At 39.8% G+C, this 15,968-nt stretch overlaps 4 protein-coding genes across 4 annotated transcripts in view; all 4 read left to right on the top strand.

Moving 5' to 3' along the window:
- The window catches only part of nqo1 (NAD(P)H dehydrogenase, quinone 1), a 3,418-nt gene extending 2,570 nt beyond the window's left edge, over window positions 1-848 (top strand). Inside the window, exon 6 of the mRNA XM_084008513.1 lies at window positions 432-848. Coding sequence (XP_083864639.1) covers window positions 432-758 — 327 coding nt within the window. The 3' untranslated portion in view covers window positions 759-848. The remainder of the gene's footprint in view (window positions 1-431) is intronic.
- The window catches only part of LOC311015704 (CD82 antigen-like), an 85,328-nt gene that overhangs the window by 4,788 nt on the left and 64,572 nt on the right, over window positions 1-15,968 (top strand). The gene's annotated exons all lie outside the window — the stretch shown is intronic.
- LOC311018240 (gamma-aminobutyric acid receptor-associated protein-like 2) lies at window positions 2,364-7,705 on the top strand. The gene is made up of 4 exons (XM_084017102.1): window positions 2,364-2,604; window positions 4,792-4,847; window positions 4,940-5,112; window positions 7,143-7,705. The coding sequence occupies exons 1-4, from the start codon at window positions 2,571-2,573 to the stop codon at window positions 7,231-7,233; spliced, it is 354 nt and encodes a 117-aa protein (XP_083873228.1). The 5' UTR covers window positions 2,364-2,570; the 3' UTR covers window positions 7,234-7,705.
- LOC311019526 (uncharacterized protein) lies at window positions 11,810-13,907 on the top strand. Its single transcript, XM_084019043.1, has 3 exons — window positions 11,810-11,991; window positions 12,076-12,199; window positions 13,222-13,907. The coding sequence occupies exons 1-3, from the start codon at window positions 11,820-11,822 to the stop codon at window positions 13,376-13,378; spliced, it is 453 nt and encodes a 150-aa protein (XP_083875169.1). The 5' UTR covers window positions 11,810-11,819; the 3' UTR covers window positions 13,379-13,907.

Genomic DNA, 15,968 nt, shown 5'->3' with positions numbered 1-15,968 from the left:
GAAGCATTAAATGGTTCGACTCCCCTCCCCTCGCCTGGCTAGTTAGCGAGCTAGCTTGCTAATTCCATCATGATTTCAAGCTTCATGGCCACCTGACTCCAAATCAGCCAATGGATAAATTTATTTTCAGTAGCCATGTGTCAGTCAGTGAACACATAATATGTCAAATACATGGACCTGCATTTACACAGAGCTTTTCTAGACTTTCCACCACTGAAGTAGTTCAAGCTGAGCCACAGTCATGCATTAAAAGGCCGTACTGGCTGACCTTGTAGTGAATACCATGTGATTATGATGTCATGGTTTGATGCCCGCAGCTCTCTCCTCTTGATTTATGTCTGCATCTCCACTGTGACGAATGTAAAGGGATTTAAATGTTTGTCGTGTCGGTGGACGGTCGTTAACTCGTCTCATTGATTCGTGTCTTCCAGAACGGCACGCTGCACTTCTGTGGATTTCAGGTTCTCGCTCCTCAGATCTTCTGGAGTCCGGCTCACTGTCCCGCCGCCGTGCGAACCATGATGCTCGACGGCTGGCGTGCCAGAGTGAAAGGACTGTTGGCGGAAAAGCCTTTGACCTTTGCCCCCTGTGAGCTCTTTGACCTAAGCTTCCAGGGGGGGTTCATGCTTTGGCCCAGAGTGAAGGAGGAGCGTCAGTCGCAGCCGTACGGCATCACCACGGGACATCACCTGGGGAAACCGCTGCCGCCCGACGACCAGATCAGAGCTCCGCCCCCCGAGGGAGGAAGCAGGAAGTAGAACTTCCCTGTTCTCATGTTTATACTAATGTGTGGGATTTTATAAAGGCTTTGTTTACTGAAGCTGAAATAAAACATTTTCAATAACAAAGACTTCAATATTTGTATTTCATTTACAAACACAATGAAGACTGAATGACATGCTTAATTAATTAACTCAATACATTCAATTTTATCTCTTCTGTTTATGTTTTTTTGTAACCATTTAACCATGTTCTTACCTTTTCCATACAATGTATTTTAATTGATTAACTGCATTATTTTAGTTTGTTAAACCACGCATCGTGACTCTATGACTCCCCTTTTCTTATTTCATCACTCTTAAGAAAATAAAGTACTGTACATTGAGGGGTACCATGGATGTTGTTGACATAAACTAGACGATAAAGTTAATATTGCACTTTCATGTTGCATCTGGATCCATGTGGATTCTGGTGTGAAGCTGCTAACAAAGTTAGCTTCATTATTCAAGGTCAATTTTACAGCCAAGTGTTAAAGTCATACCCTAACCCTAACCCATTGGTAGCATGGTAGCGACCTGTCAATCACAAGGTGGCCCCGCCCCCTAAAGCATCCCCTGCTTTCTGGTCTGGTGGACTCTAAATGGACCATAATGTACTAAATGAACATCATGCTGGATTGAAGAAGACTTGAAACTAGAGATTGAGACTATAAACTCATGTTTACAATGTTTACTGAGATAATACATCAAGAGAAGAAGGGTCATTTTCTCATTGACTTCCATGCAATCACACTTATCTTTGCAACCAGAGGAGTCGCCCCCTGATGGCCAGCAGAGAGAATGCAGGTTTCACTGGTTGCATGGCTTCACTTTTCAGAAAACGGAGGTTCCTGTCTGGAACTGACCCTTACTCCTAACCTTTACCACAGAGGGGTCCACTTTCATTTTACCAGCAGGGAAACTCTATCCGACGGGGAACAGACTTCGACATGCCTTTTTATATCTATATTTCTTCGTAAACAGAATGTCCTTGAGGTTTCTGGTTGTTGTCAACCAAATTTGCATCTCCATTTGAACAAGTGACCTTGGACTCTGGGATTTTGTGATTTTTTCTCTAATTTTATATTTTATAAACGTATTGAATGATCAGAAAAATTTGTATATTGTATGTTATCCTATCTTTATATCCTCCTTTTATATTTCATACTGTAGTCTGGTATATGTGTAATATATGATATCATATTGTTTTTTATTGTGTAGTCTGTCAATCTATCTGTCTGTCTGCCTGTCTGTCTGTCTGCCTGTCTGATTGTCTATCTATAGATATGAGAGGATGGTTATGTTTATGTTCTTCACAGTGGGTAGGACCATATGCATCTAACAGGGAAAACATGTCGAAAGGTCGCCATGTAAAAGGCACGGTTACAACATATATTTGTATATCAAACGATAAAACCTCATAATTCTAATGGAGAAAAAATACGAATCCCATTATTATTATTTAAGTGTCAAAAAAAGTCGGCGTTTCGTCTGTATGTCCCGTAACGCCCACCCCTGTCCGTGGGCGGCGGAATGGAACGGTCCGCGTGTGACGTCATCGCCGGGGCAGCAGGGGCTGATAGAGAGGAGGAGATTGTTGTTTGTTGTTTTGCTCACGAAGTGTTGGGAGCAGCGCCGCCTCCGTCCTGTAGCGTTTTATTTTCTGGAAGAAGAAGAAGGGAAAAAAACAGTCACAATTTAAAGAGAACAACTGTAGAGGTAGAATATTTAGACGTTATATTACCGACATTATATCGTGTTTGTTATAGTCTTCAGCTGCATCGAGCGAAACCAAAAGAGAGCCCCGGAAACATGAAATGGATGTTCAAAGAGGATCACTCCTTGGGTAAGGGAGGAGGGAGCTGCTGTTTTATCATCGAATAAAACTCATATCCACGCAGTTTTAAGTATTTTTTGGAAAGTACTGTCTTTAGGCGCAGGAGGGAATACGCTGTGGGGGGTTAAGTGTCACGTAAACCCGTTTAAAATAATCGGGCACGGACCGGCCTGCCCTTCAGGCTTTTCTTTATTTTTTAGAGCTGTTAAAACATGGCCGTTTAATATCGATGTCAGCTAATATAACCGACAGTTAGCTCGTCTCCGTGTTGAAATCCGACGTGTTGATACAACACATCGCCGCCGTCTTTGTTCGTTTTTTTTAACCCCGCGACGCGACGATGTTCCCGGGTTGATGGTGGACGTCGACCCGCTAAAGCTGGTCGGAGCCTCCATCCCTTCTCCAGGTCAGCGTTAATGAAGAAAACAAGATGGCAGGTGTCCTGTTTTTAGATAAATATATCTCTTATGGCTGTGATAAACGTTGAGGCCTGACAGGCGTCACCAGCACGGAAACACAGGTTGTTTTGGTGGAGTCGGTGCAGGCCTGCAGGCTGGTTTGATGCCATATTTAAGTCTTTTACATAATTTATTCTGTTTTTTCCCCCCTATTCATCAATAAATCAATATATTGTTTGCACAAAAGTACAGCCGAATTATCTGGTAATTTATCAAGCTGAATTGTATTCTTTAAAACAGCTGACTTTGTCCAAAATATCCATAATAACGTTAATTATGATAAAATAATGGAGACACGGCAAGCAATTATTTTTATTTTATCTGTTAAGCTAAAACAAAAACATATCTGGTGTTTTAATTCCTTAAAAATCCACGAATTAAATGAACTTCCTGTTGACAAGACTTTAAAATATATCATCTTACATGTTTATTAATTAATTAATTAATATTAATAACAGTTCATATGCTGCTTGAGGTTTAATGTGGGCTTTAAATTGTAGCTGCTTTTAAAAAGTTTTAAAAGGAGTCTGTCCACTCATGGTGTTATTGTTGGTGCCAGGAGTTGAGACTACGTTACCCATGAGCCTCTCTGCTCCCCGTGAAAAGGAGGATGTTTCTTATCCAGATCAAGTCTTTAAGTGCAGGCTCCCTCAAACGATGCTCATTAAATATGAATAAGAACAAAAAGAAGATCAGCAAGGTCTCCTACAGCACATTAATTGTATTAAGTGTGTACTTCCTGCAACACTAACCGTTATTTTAACTATCGCTAAACCTGTTGATTATTTTTAATTCTTTGTTTAGGTATGAATACATAACAAATTGTAAAATTATTCAGATACAATCCTGTACTGTAAAATTCATATAAGACAAAAATTATATTTTATTCTCATCCCAAAAAATTGTTTATATCTTTAAATAACTTTCCTTCAATTCAGCCCAAAAATGTAATTAGTCGATTTACAGTCATTTAAAACCAAAAATTACTTATAATTATCAAGATTTCTGGCTATTATTTTTGATTGTTTCAGCAGCTCGAGAGGCTGAAACTAGATACTGTATATTAATTACATTTTTATTGGCGTTTAAGAAGTGCTTTTCTCTGAATCTGCCTGCTTCTAAGAGGGGTTTCTTTTGTTGTATTTGTTGCCAAATCAAATATCAAACTCAGGTACCAACATAAAAAGTACTTAGGTGAAATCTGTGTGCCAATAAATGTTGTTATAAGTGGGAAAATGCATCTCACTGCAGTAGAAGTTCCCGTAAATGGAACCGTCCATTTAGTGATTCCTCAAAATCAATGACTGCTCAGCAGGCAAAACATCCATTACCTTGATTTATGCAACCTTTCATTCAATAATTCAGTTTATTTTTTCATCAGCGTGTTCATTTGCAACGATTCTCCGACTTTTGATCAAAGAATTTTGCCCTAAAATAATCAGTAATAATGTTATTTAAGGTTCCGACAGGAGTGACGTTGTAGAGGCTGAGATGATTACACGTAGACTCAATGTTTTAACGATGATGCACCGTTTCCTGTTTAAAGTGGCAGCGTTGATTAGATTTCAGGGTCTTTAGTGCGTCTTCGTCCGCTGAAGCTTCCTGTGAATCTCTCGCCTCGGCTGTTAAATATTGATCTCTGTCCATCAGCGGCTTCGTCTCTTGTATTGGTTTAAACGAAGATATGTCTGTCGCTGTTAATTAATGAATGAATGTCTCTTTTTGTCCCTCCTTCCAGAACATCGATGCATAGAGTCAGCCAAAATCCGCAACAAGTACCCTGACAGGGTCCCGGTGAGTGAAACCCCCCCGCGCGGCGTCGCAGTTGGTTCGGTCTCGCTCTGTGTCGTGTCTCGTCATTGGTCGTCTGTGTGTGTTTTCGTCAGGTGATTGTGGAGAAAGTGTCTGGATCGCAGATAGTGGACATCGACAAGAGGAAGTACCTGGTCCCGTCCGACATCACGGTGGCTCAGTTCATGTGGATCATCAGGAAACGCATCCAGCTGCCCTCGGAGAAGGCCATCTTCCTGTTTGTGGACAAGACGGTGCCTCAGTCCAGGTCAGGGCCCCGGGACGCCCCGTGGGGGTTTAGTCACTTCCGGTCGGAGTAGCTGAGTGTCTCTCTGAGCCCGTCGACTACCGTCTGAGGAGGGAGGGAGGGTATCTGTGGGGCTCCGGCGGATATCCGGGGTTGTTTAGAATTTGAACTTGAGAGGCGAGACGGGCGTCGAAGTCGGAGGGCGTGATTGTTGTTCCACAGGCGGATTTTTAACCAATTAAAAGCTAAAACGTTTGCCGATGAATTTTCCATTTCTGTCGATTAGTTCCAGCTCTTTTTATTCCACGCAGACTTTTTTTGTACCTGCATTCAACCAAAACCTACTCGAACGTGATTGGTCAATCCCACTCGGACTACAAACGGAAACCAGAACGCCTCTGGTACCCAAATCTTGCGCGGCTGCAGATGGATTCTGTTTATAGAGGTCAGATTATTGGTAATGTTGCACGTGAACCTGCAATCGGACAATGATCACTCGGTGGGAAATTAATGCAACGATCGGATTTTTGATAATAGATTCTGCTTTTAAACTCTTTGTCTTTGGGTTTGGGACCGAGAGTACGTCTTTTTGGGGTGTGAGACATTATAGTCGGCATTGTTTCACTATATATCTGAAATTTTAAAAAACCCTTGATGAAGATTGTTACGCTCAACATTGTGACACAGAGAGGGATTGTTTTCATCAGAAGCTCAGTGTCTTTATCTGTTGTAAATGTGTTTAATTTGGTCTGTATTGCAATTATTCCAACAATGTTTTACCAGTTTCTTTGGATATATTTGAAGATAAAACCCGTGTTCTCTAGCCAATCCATGCTTCACCTCATCTAGCAAAAGTAATAGCGCTGCAACCACCAATTAATCCCTTTCAATTATTCCGGTCTCATTATTTACTAGATAAATCAATTATTTTATTATTATTTGGCAGAAAGCTTCGCCTTCAAAGTGTTTTGTCAGAAACAAATATACATTTTTATTTAATATAATAACATGACAAAGAAAAGCATGAAATTGTTGCATTTTAGAAGCAAATTGTTGCATTAATTTTAAAGAAAAACCCCCCAAACGACCAGATTATTATTATTTATTTGATTGATCCTTGCAGCTCTGAGATGGAGATTAAACAGTAACTGGTTCATGATCCGCCAACAGTCTAGCGATGCCTTCATGGTCAAAGTCAAATCACATTTTGACTTTTTGCCAAGTTTGATTTCAGATATTCTCCCTGTGTGGCTTTTTCTTCTTCTCTGTTATTTATTTTTGCTGTTCCTGTATCATGAGTTTGATTTAATAATAACATGTAGAAAGTGAGAAAATGCAGGTAGAGGGATTTCTTTAGTCTTTAGTATTAACTGGACATGAAAGTGATCCTATAAATCGTTAATGTTTTGTTCGGCTGGTTGGACTCTGAAACCGTCGTTGCAGCAGCCAGAGGGAGCTGCAGTCACGCCCATTGCTCCTCTCTCACCAGCCAGTCATGACTCAGCACTTTCAGTCTGTATTTTTAGCCTCGTCACAGAGAGAATTGAGGCCTCGGGGGCTTTTAAACTTTTAAACGTAGAGAATCGCATCGCTGTCCTGCATTTGTAAACCAAAATCATTCTATTTTTAATTGACCAAATATCTCAGGACATTTTTGGGGGGAAATGTGTGTAAAATTAAACATAATGCATTTAATATATTTCCATTTAATGGAAAACATAGATTATTTAAAAACCTTACAGCTGTTTAAAGAGAATAAAGGGACATTTATGTTGTCGGTCCAGATTTGCTGATTTCTGAAGAAGAAAAAATGTGCATCATTTTTTACAAATGATGTGTTTATTCCAGTGACGGGTGAAAACATACATTTCCTCCAATCTCATTGGTTTTTAAGAGACTAGTGTGTTTTGTTGGAGACTATTTGTGCTCGGGAGAGTTTCTACTAGTTGTTGGCTCTATAGCACAGAGGAACAACCTACTATTTATCAGGCTTTGATGCTTTGATCAGCTGTCCCGATCAATAACGCCGACGTGTCCTCTTCCTGTTTCAGCATCACGATGGGTCAGCTGTACGAGAAGGAGAAGGACGAGGACGGCTTTTTATACGTGGCTTACAGCGGCGAGAACACCTTCGGTTTTTAAACGGAGAGAAAATAAACGAGAAGCCATCATCGTGACCGGCCTTACCTGCGCGACACCCACCCACATGTAACCACAGCCCTCACTCGGCCCCTGGAGAAGCCGCGGGGAAACCCCAGAAAGAGAGTCAGAGACATGAACGTAACAGGAAGACGGACCGACCGCTCAGCTGACTGGATGAACATAGACGAGTGCTCCGGTGTGTTTGCTCTGGCCCATGTTGCACCACCTCCCAAAAGATTCATAGATTCAGTGTATAGTGTGTTTCATTTCAATTATCTGTTTCATGATGTTGTGATTTGAGTGTTTTTAGAAGCTTGGTTTTTTTTTTTTTCAGATTTTAAATATGCGTGAATGAGAATTGCTTTTAGTTATGCTTCCTCTTATAATACTACAATATTTAAAAAGAACATTTTATTTAATTATTTGAAATTAAAATTGTATGACCTAACCAATAAATGAATAAAAATAAAAACCTTGTTAAGTCTTTTTTTTTTCTCCCCAAATGAAGGTGTGTGTATGTATGTATGTGTGTATATATATATATATATATATATATATGTGTGTATATATGTCCCAGACAGTTTAAGTGTGGGTGTCAAACTACTGAACAGGAAACATTTAAGTTGACACACTTTAAAAAGTCCCACCAACATTTAAGATGTATATTCACAGAGAAAGTACTTTCTGAGTAGTATTCCCGGGTAATTTTAGCCTCTCCTGTCCTTTTGGTCAGCATGTTTCCCAGTTTTTTCTTAATTTCTCATTTGTGAATGAGATCCTCGGGCAATGAAGGCTTGTTCCCATTTCTTATAAAAGTGGATTATGTTGTGATTGTACATGTTTTTGTAAGTATTAGTTAGATCCTGTAACAATAATGTGTTGAAATTCTGTAGACAAATAAAACATTAGAATAACGTTAACATAACATTTATATTCCATTCTGATAAATGATAAAACCTTCACGATCACACTGTGGCTGCAAGTACGGCAGAGGAACCAAGCCGTCTGCAGTGGATGTCAGTGGCGGTTGCAGTTCCGTCTCCGAAGTGGGGCACTGGGTCACTGCAAGGACTGGCTGGGTCAAGATGGCAGAAACTGGGAGCTGGGGTTTAGGAGTACTGGGTGAAGTGTGGAGGTTGAGGAGTGGGAAAGACAGGAGGTTGGGTGACGGCACAGCTTGCAGTCGGCATCTCTTAAGTGGGTTTGCTGCAGAGAAAGAAAGCCAGAACAGTGAAAATAATGCATTTAAATATTCAGGATTGTCAATATGAAAGAAAATTGTACCTCAATATTGTATTTTCTGTGTTTCCTCCAATGGTTCTGAATTGACAGGTTCACATATTGAAGTGTCTTTGTGATGAATTCATGCACAAAAACAGCGTCCGACTCGACGATTCGTGTAGAAATAGATGATTTTCCAGATTTCTGAAATCTACGTCAGTGGGGAAAATGAAGGAAAGTGTACCTTAAAGGGTTAATTTACAGCCAGTAATTACAAATGAAATGTAAAACCAATCATGTTGCTGAGAATTTATCTGCCTCAGGAGTTTAATTCAGGACTATTTTCACTTCCTTGTCTCTCGTGAGCCGTCTTTCTAAGAACATAAACAGCATAATTATAACTGTAGAAATACCCTGATTCCAGATTCAGAGGAAACTTGTTTTGGTTTCTGACCACAAATATTTCCTCATCTTCCATGTCGACTCAGATCTCCCTGACATGGATTGAACAGATCATCACATTTTTGTTTCCCATTTGGTAAAAGTCTTGCATTTGAAATTCTACATAAAAGTATTACCAGCTAAATGTACTTTAGATATCAAAAGTAAAAGTACTAATTAAGCTAAAATCTTCCCTTTCAAAGTGTGAAATTATGACCTGAATGTTGATCTTGTTGTTGTTGTGAACATGCTAGCATGCTAGCAGCATGGCTTTAAGGAAGCTAGTTCCCCACTTTGTTACAGACTGAAATAACTCAACATTGACTCCCATATAATTCAACACAGACATTCCAGTTATTGAAAGGCAAGACTTCGAGACGAGCCATCCTCGCATACAACATAAACGTTAGCATTGTGAGCATGTTAGCATGCTGACATTAGCAGTTAGCGACAGCCTCACAGTATCTCTATAGACTCTCCGTGCTTTAGCACCCCTAAAAAATATTGCATAGATAAATGCAATATAAAAAATAAAAAAAAGTCATATTTAAACGCAAGTCTGTTTTTAACAAGCATTAACTTGGTCAAAAAACATAAACAGTACTTATGGTTTACTTTAAACTTTTCATTTATTTGGGGTTCCTCAGGGTATCGTACTCAGCCCACTATCTATCTGGACTTTCTTTATGCTTACAACGTGCCAACAAAATAAAAAGAACAAGTATAAATCATGTATTAATTAACACAACTAATACTGACACTTCTATAATGAAGAATACAGGAATAACTGGATGGTGAGAAAAAGTGAATGACGTTGTTTCACTTCTCTTTGTCTCCAAGTGAATTCATCTTTCCTCAGAATAATGAAGCACACGCATGTGTTTTTGTGAATGACTTCTTCAGTTAGAAAACTTCTCAGAATTGCTGATGTGCCATTTCTGGACCAGGAAGTGAAAATCACACTATGAAATACTACTAATGTGAGTTCTACCAGTGCTTATACTGCTAATATCAATAGCTGCCACTATCATTATACCATATATATAGTATAGCTTTACTGACATTGTACTATTCTGATGATTCTGTGGCTAGTACTACTACTACTACTACTACTAAGTGGTGGAAGAAGTATTCAAATCAGTTTCCTTATGTAACGGTAGAAATATCACAGTATAAAAACTGTTGCATTCAAATGTATATTTAAATATATATAAGTACAGAAATATTCGGAATGTATCAAAAGTACTAATATTATGGCTGCTGTCAGTGTTTTACTGTTGTATTACTGGATCTTTTATTGAAGCATTAACTTGTATGAAGTACTTTCTAGTTCATCTTAAGTTGGAAAAGTGTCTATATCTCTTAAATAAACACGGAGTGAAAAGTACAATATTACTGTAAGTATAAGTGTAACAGCATGAAATAGAAATACTCATAGATCAAAATTGTACTTAAGTACAATACTTTAGGATATGTTACTTTCCACCACTGCTTTTGCTACTGCTCCAGGTACTACTGCCACTGCCACTATAGTACTACTACTGTGCCTACTATTCAGATGTGTCAAAAGTACAAGTACATACGTGTGTTCAAAAAGACTGGTAAAAGTAAAAGTTATGACTCAACTTCTTTACTCAAGTGAAAGTGAGAAGCACAGGCTCTGAAATGTACTCAAAATGGAGAAAGTAAAAAGGATCCCAGGACATTTCTTCTGGCTGTGTTTTTTTTACAAGGCTAACTGGATCTGACGTCAAATTAAATAATCGATAATTTTTCAAATAAATGCTTTTAAACTAATGTAACAAGCCTGTTTTGAAAATGTCAACATGCAGATATTTGTTTTAAAATGTATGAAGTAGAAGAACTAAAAATAAATACTCAAGTACAGTACAGTTACCTGGAAATTCTACTTAAGTACAGTAACGTAAGTATGTGTACTTATGTGTACCTCCCACCTCCCACCTGCTATTTACTATTTACTGCTGCTATTCGTTCTTCGTCGGTCGACACTCGCAGTTCCGTGCTACACTAAAGCAGGTTGTGATTGTTGTAAAGTGACACAATTAAGTAAAAACACAGACAAGTACACAGACAAGTATTCACCCAGACCCTTAAAGGTCCATCCATCGTCTGTAACAGGAGTTGCCCTCTGATGGCTAGTACAGAGAATGCAAGTTTTAGGCACTCCAGCATCGGATTCACTTCTCAGAACCGGAGTTTGCTGTGCTGTGCCGTTAAATTCAGATAGTATGAGAAAATTAAAGAGTTTTTGAATATTAAAGCCCAAAAGAAGCATAAAACACATTCAAGTAGTAGTAAACGTGTTCGGAGAAACCAAATACATTTACATTTACATTTAGGTCATTTAGCAGACGCTTTTGTCCAAAGCGACTTACAATAAGTACATTTGTCAAAAGAAGGAAACAAAGAAACCTGCAGTTGGTCCTAAAACAAATATATAGTACAAACCTGAAAATTAGCATTTAAAACTGTAGTTGCAACTATGTTCCACCAGATTGTAATTATTTCTCATGTTTGCTCAAATTCAATAGTTAGTTTTTCTGAAAACAACAACACGAAAGCATTTTGTAAAACAAACTCACATTTAAAAAGGTCATAATTCTGAACGGATACTTGGTGGTTTACGATCGGGACGTCGGTTAAAAGAATCAACTCGGCAAAAGTTGAAAATAACATTAATACATATAGTTTTAGGACCAATTGGAGCAGCTTTTTCAAAATAGTATGATTGAATGTGTGATCTGTGATCTGCAAAGACTAGTACTCTATATGGCGGTAGTGCTTCCTGAATGATTAAAAAAAAAAGCCTCAGTGGGGAAACACTTTTTTTTTTTTTTTACATTTTCTGCGTAGTGAAGAAATTGAGAAATAGAGAAGAAGAAGTTTCCGGCTGCTTTCTGAGAATGTATGGAAGTATGGACGTGAACAAGCTGTATTTAAAGGAGGATGCAGCAGGCTTTCCAACACAGAACTTTCAAGGCTTTTTTCAAACAGAAGCTCCTTGGTCTCCTGAAGCGATGCAGACTCTGGTGACCTTCGTCCTCCTGATGGCCCTGCTGGAATGCTGCTCTGCCGGTCAGTATCTCTGCTTGCTTTTCTTCTCAGCCTTCAAGTCTGAACTCTGTTTGGTGGTGAACGTGTTCATACCTGTGTGTGCAGGTCCTGCTGGAGCGTGGGTGCCCAAGAACGGATGCTGCCAACACTTAAATCAGTCCCTGGTCCCCAAAGCCTGCATCAGGCACGTGGGCAAGGCCCCGGCTGACTGCGCACTCAAAACTATCACGTAAGTACACATTTTGCATTGAAAAAAGAAGGAAATTATTATATTTGTATTATTTATTTTCCTCACTTCCTCCACACATGTAGGAAAGAAAAGCAGCAATATTACAAAGTTTGAAATGTGTGTATACATCAACATGAAACTACCCCTGGTGATTACTTTCATCAATTAAAATGCTTGTTTTGTCGACATGTTAGAGTCAAAGGTTTAATGAAGAGGGAATTTCTTTTTATTTATTTTATAGTGTTTTTTATGAATGAGGTGAACTGATCAAGAACATTGTGTGTTTACAACAAAAACAGGGTTTAAATCAGGTACAAGGTATAAATTCTCCTTTTCAAGAAATGTATTGATCAATTTGTCAGTATTAGCAGCAATGTAGCAGTTTCTCCACAAGAGGGAGCTGTTCAGTCACTTTACATCCAAGATGTTAGCTTTTTTCCCCTCTTTTTTTTGAAGTGACTGGAACTGCATAAAGTTTAATTTCTTCAGTACTTCTACTTAACTCTAATCTATTTTTTCTCCACCAATCAATGAGAGTTAGCTGAATAACAGAAATGCCTCTCTATAAAAAGTACAAATACTTTATATTTTTTTATAATCAGGTATCTGTACTCTACTTGAGTACTTATTTTTCTGACAACTTTTTAATTTTCCTATATTTTAAACAAATATCTGTACTTTCTACTCCTTACATTTTGTTTTACTTTTAATGCATTTGAAAAAATATATATATAATATGAAGCCAGATTCAGAAAGTCTTGTAAAAACAAAAACAGACAGTAGAAATGTCCTTCATGGGTACATTTGTATACTTTATACTTTGAGTACTTTTTCATTTTTACTTGAGTAAAGAAGTTGAATCAGTACTTTCTGAATACAATTGTCTGTCCTTTTGACACATCTAAAACACGTCCATCCTATAAAAGTATTGATTATAACTCTGTAAGTGCATGAATACTCCCCCCCCCCCCCCCCCCCCCTTGTCTTTCTAATAATGTGCAATATGTATTTGTTTCTCACAGAATCACCACCGTGTGTGATATCCCGTACTGTTTTGATCGTAATTCGCCCCGGGCCAAGAAAATGCTGACCGAATTCACCACGTCACCGTCCGCCTTCAACCTCAAGAATTGTGAAGCCTGCAGAGCAAAGAAGAACAGCTTCAGAAGAACAGCTTGACACTCAAACCCAGCCGACTTGGAGTGTCTTCTAAGATTAGAAAATAACAAGTGGTACCCCGACACATGACTCATCAAATATTCATGCATCTATGAGAGACAGCCGTGTCCTGATTTGATGCTTTCAGCGATGGAGGAAATGTGAAATGTGTTAAATGTGTTAAATGTGTTAAAGCCACCAAGAGCTGCAGCGTTTTCCTGTATTAAAGCTTTATTAGTTCTATTTAATTCTCTCTCTCTCTCTCTCTCTCTCTCTCTCTCTCTCTCTCTCTCTCTCTCTCTCTCTCTCTTTGGGCACCTGTGAGTCAGAAGCTAAGACTCGGACCTTCAGTCTGCTCACGGAAACTATATATATATTGATATTGATAATTGTATATTTTTGAGGTATTTTGGGGAGTTTTTCCATTTTCTGTGACTTTATATTTCTATGACATCTCAGAGGGACATTTTGTATTTTTGTATTTTGTACTACATTAATTCAATGTCTCTGCTGATTCTGATTAAAATAAAAATTCTGCCAGAAGAATCGTGCACGTGTCCATGAGTGAGTGAGTGAGTCCTAGTCCCTGACCCCTGACCCCTGGTCCCTAGTCCCTGGTCCCTGACCCCTGACCCCTGGTCCCTGGTAACTGACGCCTGGTCCCTAGTCCCCGACCCCTGGTCCCTCACCCCTGGTCCCTAGTCCCTGGTCCCTGGCCCCTGACCCCTGGTCCCTAGTCCCTGACCACTGGTCCCTGGCCCCTGGTCCCTAGTCTCTGACCCCTGGTCCCTCACCCCTGGTCCCTAGTCCCTGGTCCCTGGCCCCTGACCCCTGGTCCCTGACCCATGATCCCTGGTCCCTAGTCCCTGCCCACTGGTCCCTGGCCCCTGGTCCCTAGTCTCTGACCCCTGGTCCCTCACCCCTGGTCCCTAGTCCCTGGTCCCTGGTCCCTAGTCCCTGACCCCTGACCCCTGACTCCTGACTCCTGGTCCCTGGCCCCTGGCCCCTGACCTATGATCCCTGGTCCCTAGTCCCTAGTCCCTGACCTATGGTCCCTGGCCCCTGGTCCCTAGTCCCTGACCCCTGGTCCCTTGAAACTAGAGATTGAGACCATAAACTCATGTTTACAAAATTTGTTGAGATAATAAATCAAGACAGAAGTAGGCTCATTTTCTCATAGACTTCTATACAACCAGAGAGGAGTCGCCCCCTGGTGGCCAGCAGAGAGAATGCGGGTTTAAGGCACTTCAGCTTTGGCTTCACTTTTCAGTGGTGAATGATTCTCTTCATGTGGTCGAGGTTTAAAATACGTGATTTGATGCTGCTTCATCTCTCTTAGGCCTCGATCACTAACGTTGTATTCATGGACGAGGTTGATTTCGTCATTTCTTTCCTGCGTTTTGAGTGTTTTCTCGTCCTCCTCCTCCGCGAGGACAGCAGGCGGTGCAGGTTGGGAGGAAGAGGAACTGTTTACAAAGGCTCCATTGTTTGCTGGGTTGACGTTTGGCGTTTGAAGAAGTTTGTGCAGAGACAGAAAGAGACGCTTCAGCAAACACTCCATCTGTCTCTGCCGACACCAGCAGCAGACGGCGGTTCGGTCCTTAAAAGGCATCGGTGGACAAAACCCAGCACACAAACTAGACGAATGTTCAGTTTAGTGATGATTTCAACTGTCGAAGCCCCGAATAATAACAATCATGATGAAGCGTTTCCTTTGTGTGTTGAGAAAATCCTCCTACTTCTAAACAAACGAAGAAGCCTCCTCGTGGATCGGCGTCGCCACAAAGCTGTTTGTCTTTCTTTTGTTAGAGAAACGTGATTCTCACGGGACGACGTTCAATAGAATATAATTAAACTAACCGTTAAAAACATACAGCACAACCACCAGAGAGTCCCCAAGCTTAGTTTGCTCATGCCTCGGGCCGGCCCTGCAACATACACATCAATATTAATTAACAAACATCATATACGATAATAGCATTTTCCTACACCATCAATACTGGACTTTTATTTGTACTATTTGTAAAATCAGACAAAATATGTTAAATTTAAATGAAAACAGGAAAAAGTGATATGTAGCCTGGATAACATTGAATTGTTTTTTTAAATAAGTACTTCAATCCTATCTATCTATCTATCTATCTATCTATCTATCTATCTATCTATCTATCTATCTATCTATCTATCTATCTATCTATCTATCTATCTATCTATCTATCTACCTACCTATCTATCTATCTATCTATCTATCTATCTATCTATCTATCTATCTATCTATCTATCTATCTATCTATCTATCTAATGACAGTGATGTCACTCCACTCTCCGATCTACAGGTGGCAGTCACGTGCCAAGAAATGCAGCAAAGCGCCAACAAAGATGGAGAAGAAGACGACAAGCCTGTAAATATGGAGGGAAACCATGCGGCCTGCAAACTTTTAAGAAAGTTTTGCAACAGTTTTATGAGGAAGGAAACACGTCTGAGCTGGAGGATGCACTCACACAGTGAGTAACCAGTAGTAGTGCACTTTAATGGACTACCATCTCTCATACAATCCCTGTGGGACGCCTTAAACTGGTGTAGGAGCGAGAGGTTTCTTCTGTGTGAACA

The sequence above is a fragment of the Eutrigla gurnardus genome (genome assembly GCF_963514095.1).
Source record: "Eutrigla gurnardus genome assembly, chromosome: 1".
In the NCBI taxonomy this organism is placed as follows: domain Eukaryota; kingdom Metazoa; phylum Chordata; class Actinopteri; order Perciformes; family Triglidae; genus Eutrigla; species Eutrigla gurnardus.
The sequence above is the reverse complement of the archived record's forward strand: the minus strand, read 5'-3'. Positions and strand labels throughout refer to the sequence as shown.

What these genes read in the sequence shown, in the direction of transcription:
- LOC311018240 (XM_084017102.1), top strand. Translation starts at nt 2,571, where the DNA reads ATGAAATGGATGTTCAAAGAGGATCACTCCTTGG. An exon ending in CAAAGAGGATCACTCCTTGG is followed by an intron (nt 2,605 to 4,791) that starts GTAAGGGAGGAG and finishes CCCTCCTTCCAG; the next exon opens with AACATCGATGCATAGAGTCA. An exon ending in AGTACCCTGACAGGGTCCCG is followed by an intron (nt 4,848 to 4,939) that starts GTGAGTGAAACC and finishes TGTTTTCGTCAG; the next exon opens with GTGATTGTGGAGAAAGTGTC.
- LOC311019526 (XM_084019043.1), top strand. Translation starts at nt 11,820, where the DNA reads ATGTATGGAAGTATGGACGTGAACAAGCTGTATTTAAAGGAGGATGCA. An exon ending in GCTGGAATGCTGCTCTGCCG is followed by an intron (nt 11,992 to 12,075) that starts GTCAGTATCTCT and finishes CTGTGTGTGCAG; the next exon opens with GTCCTGCTGGAGCGTGGGTG. An exon ending in TGCGCACTCAAAACTATCAC is followed by an intron (nt 12,200 to 13,221) that starts GTAAGTACACAT and finishes TGTTTCTCACAG; the next exon opens with AATCACCACCGTGTGTGATA.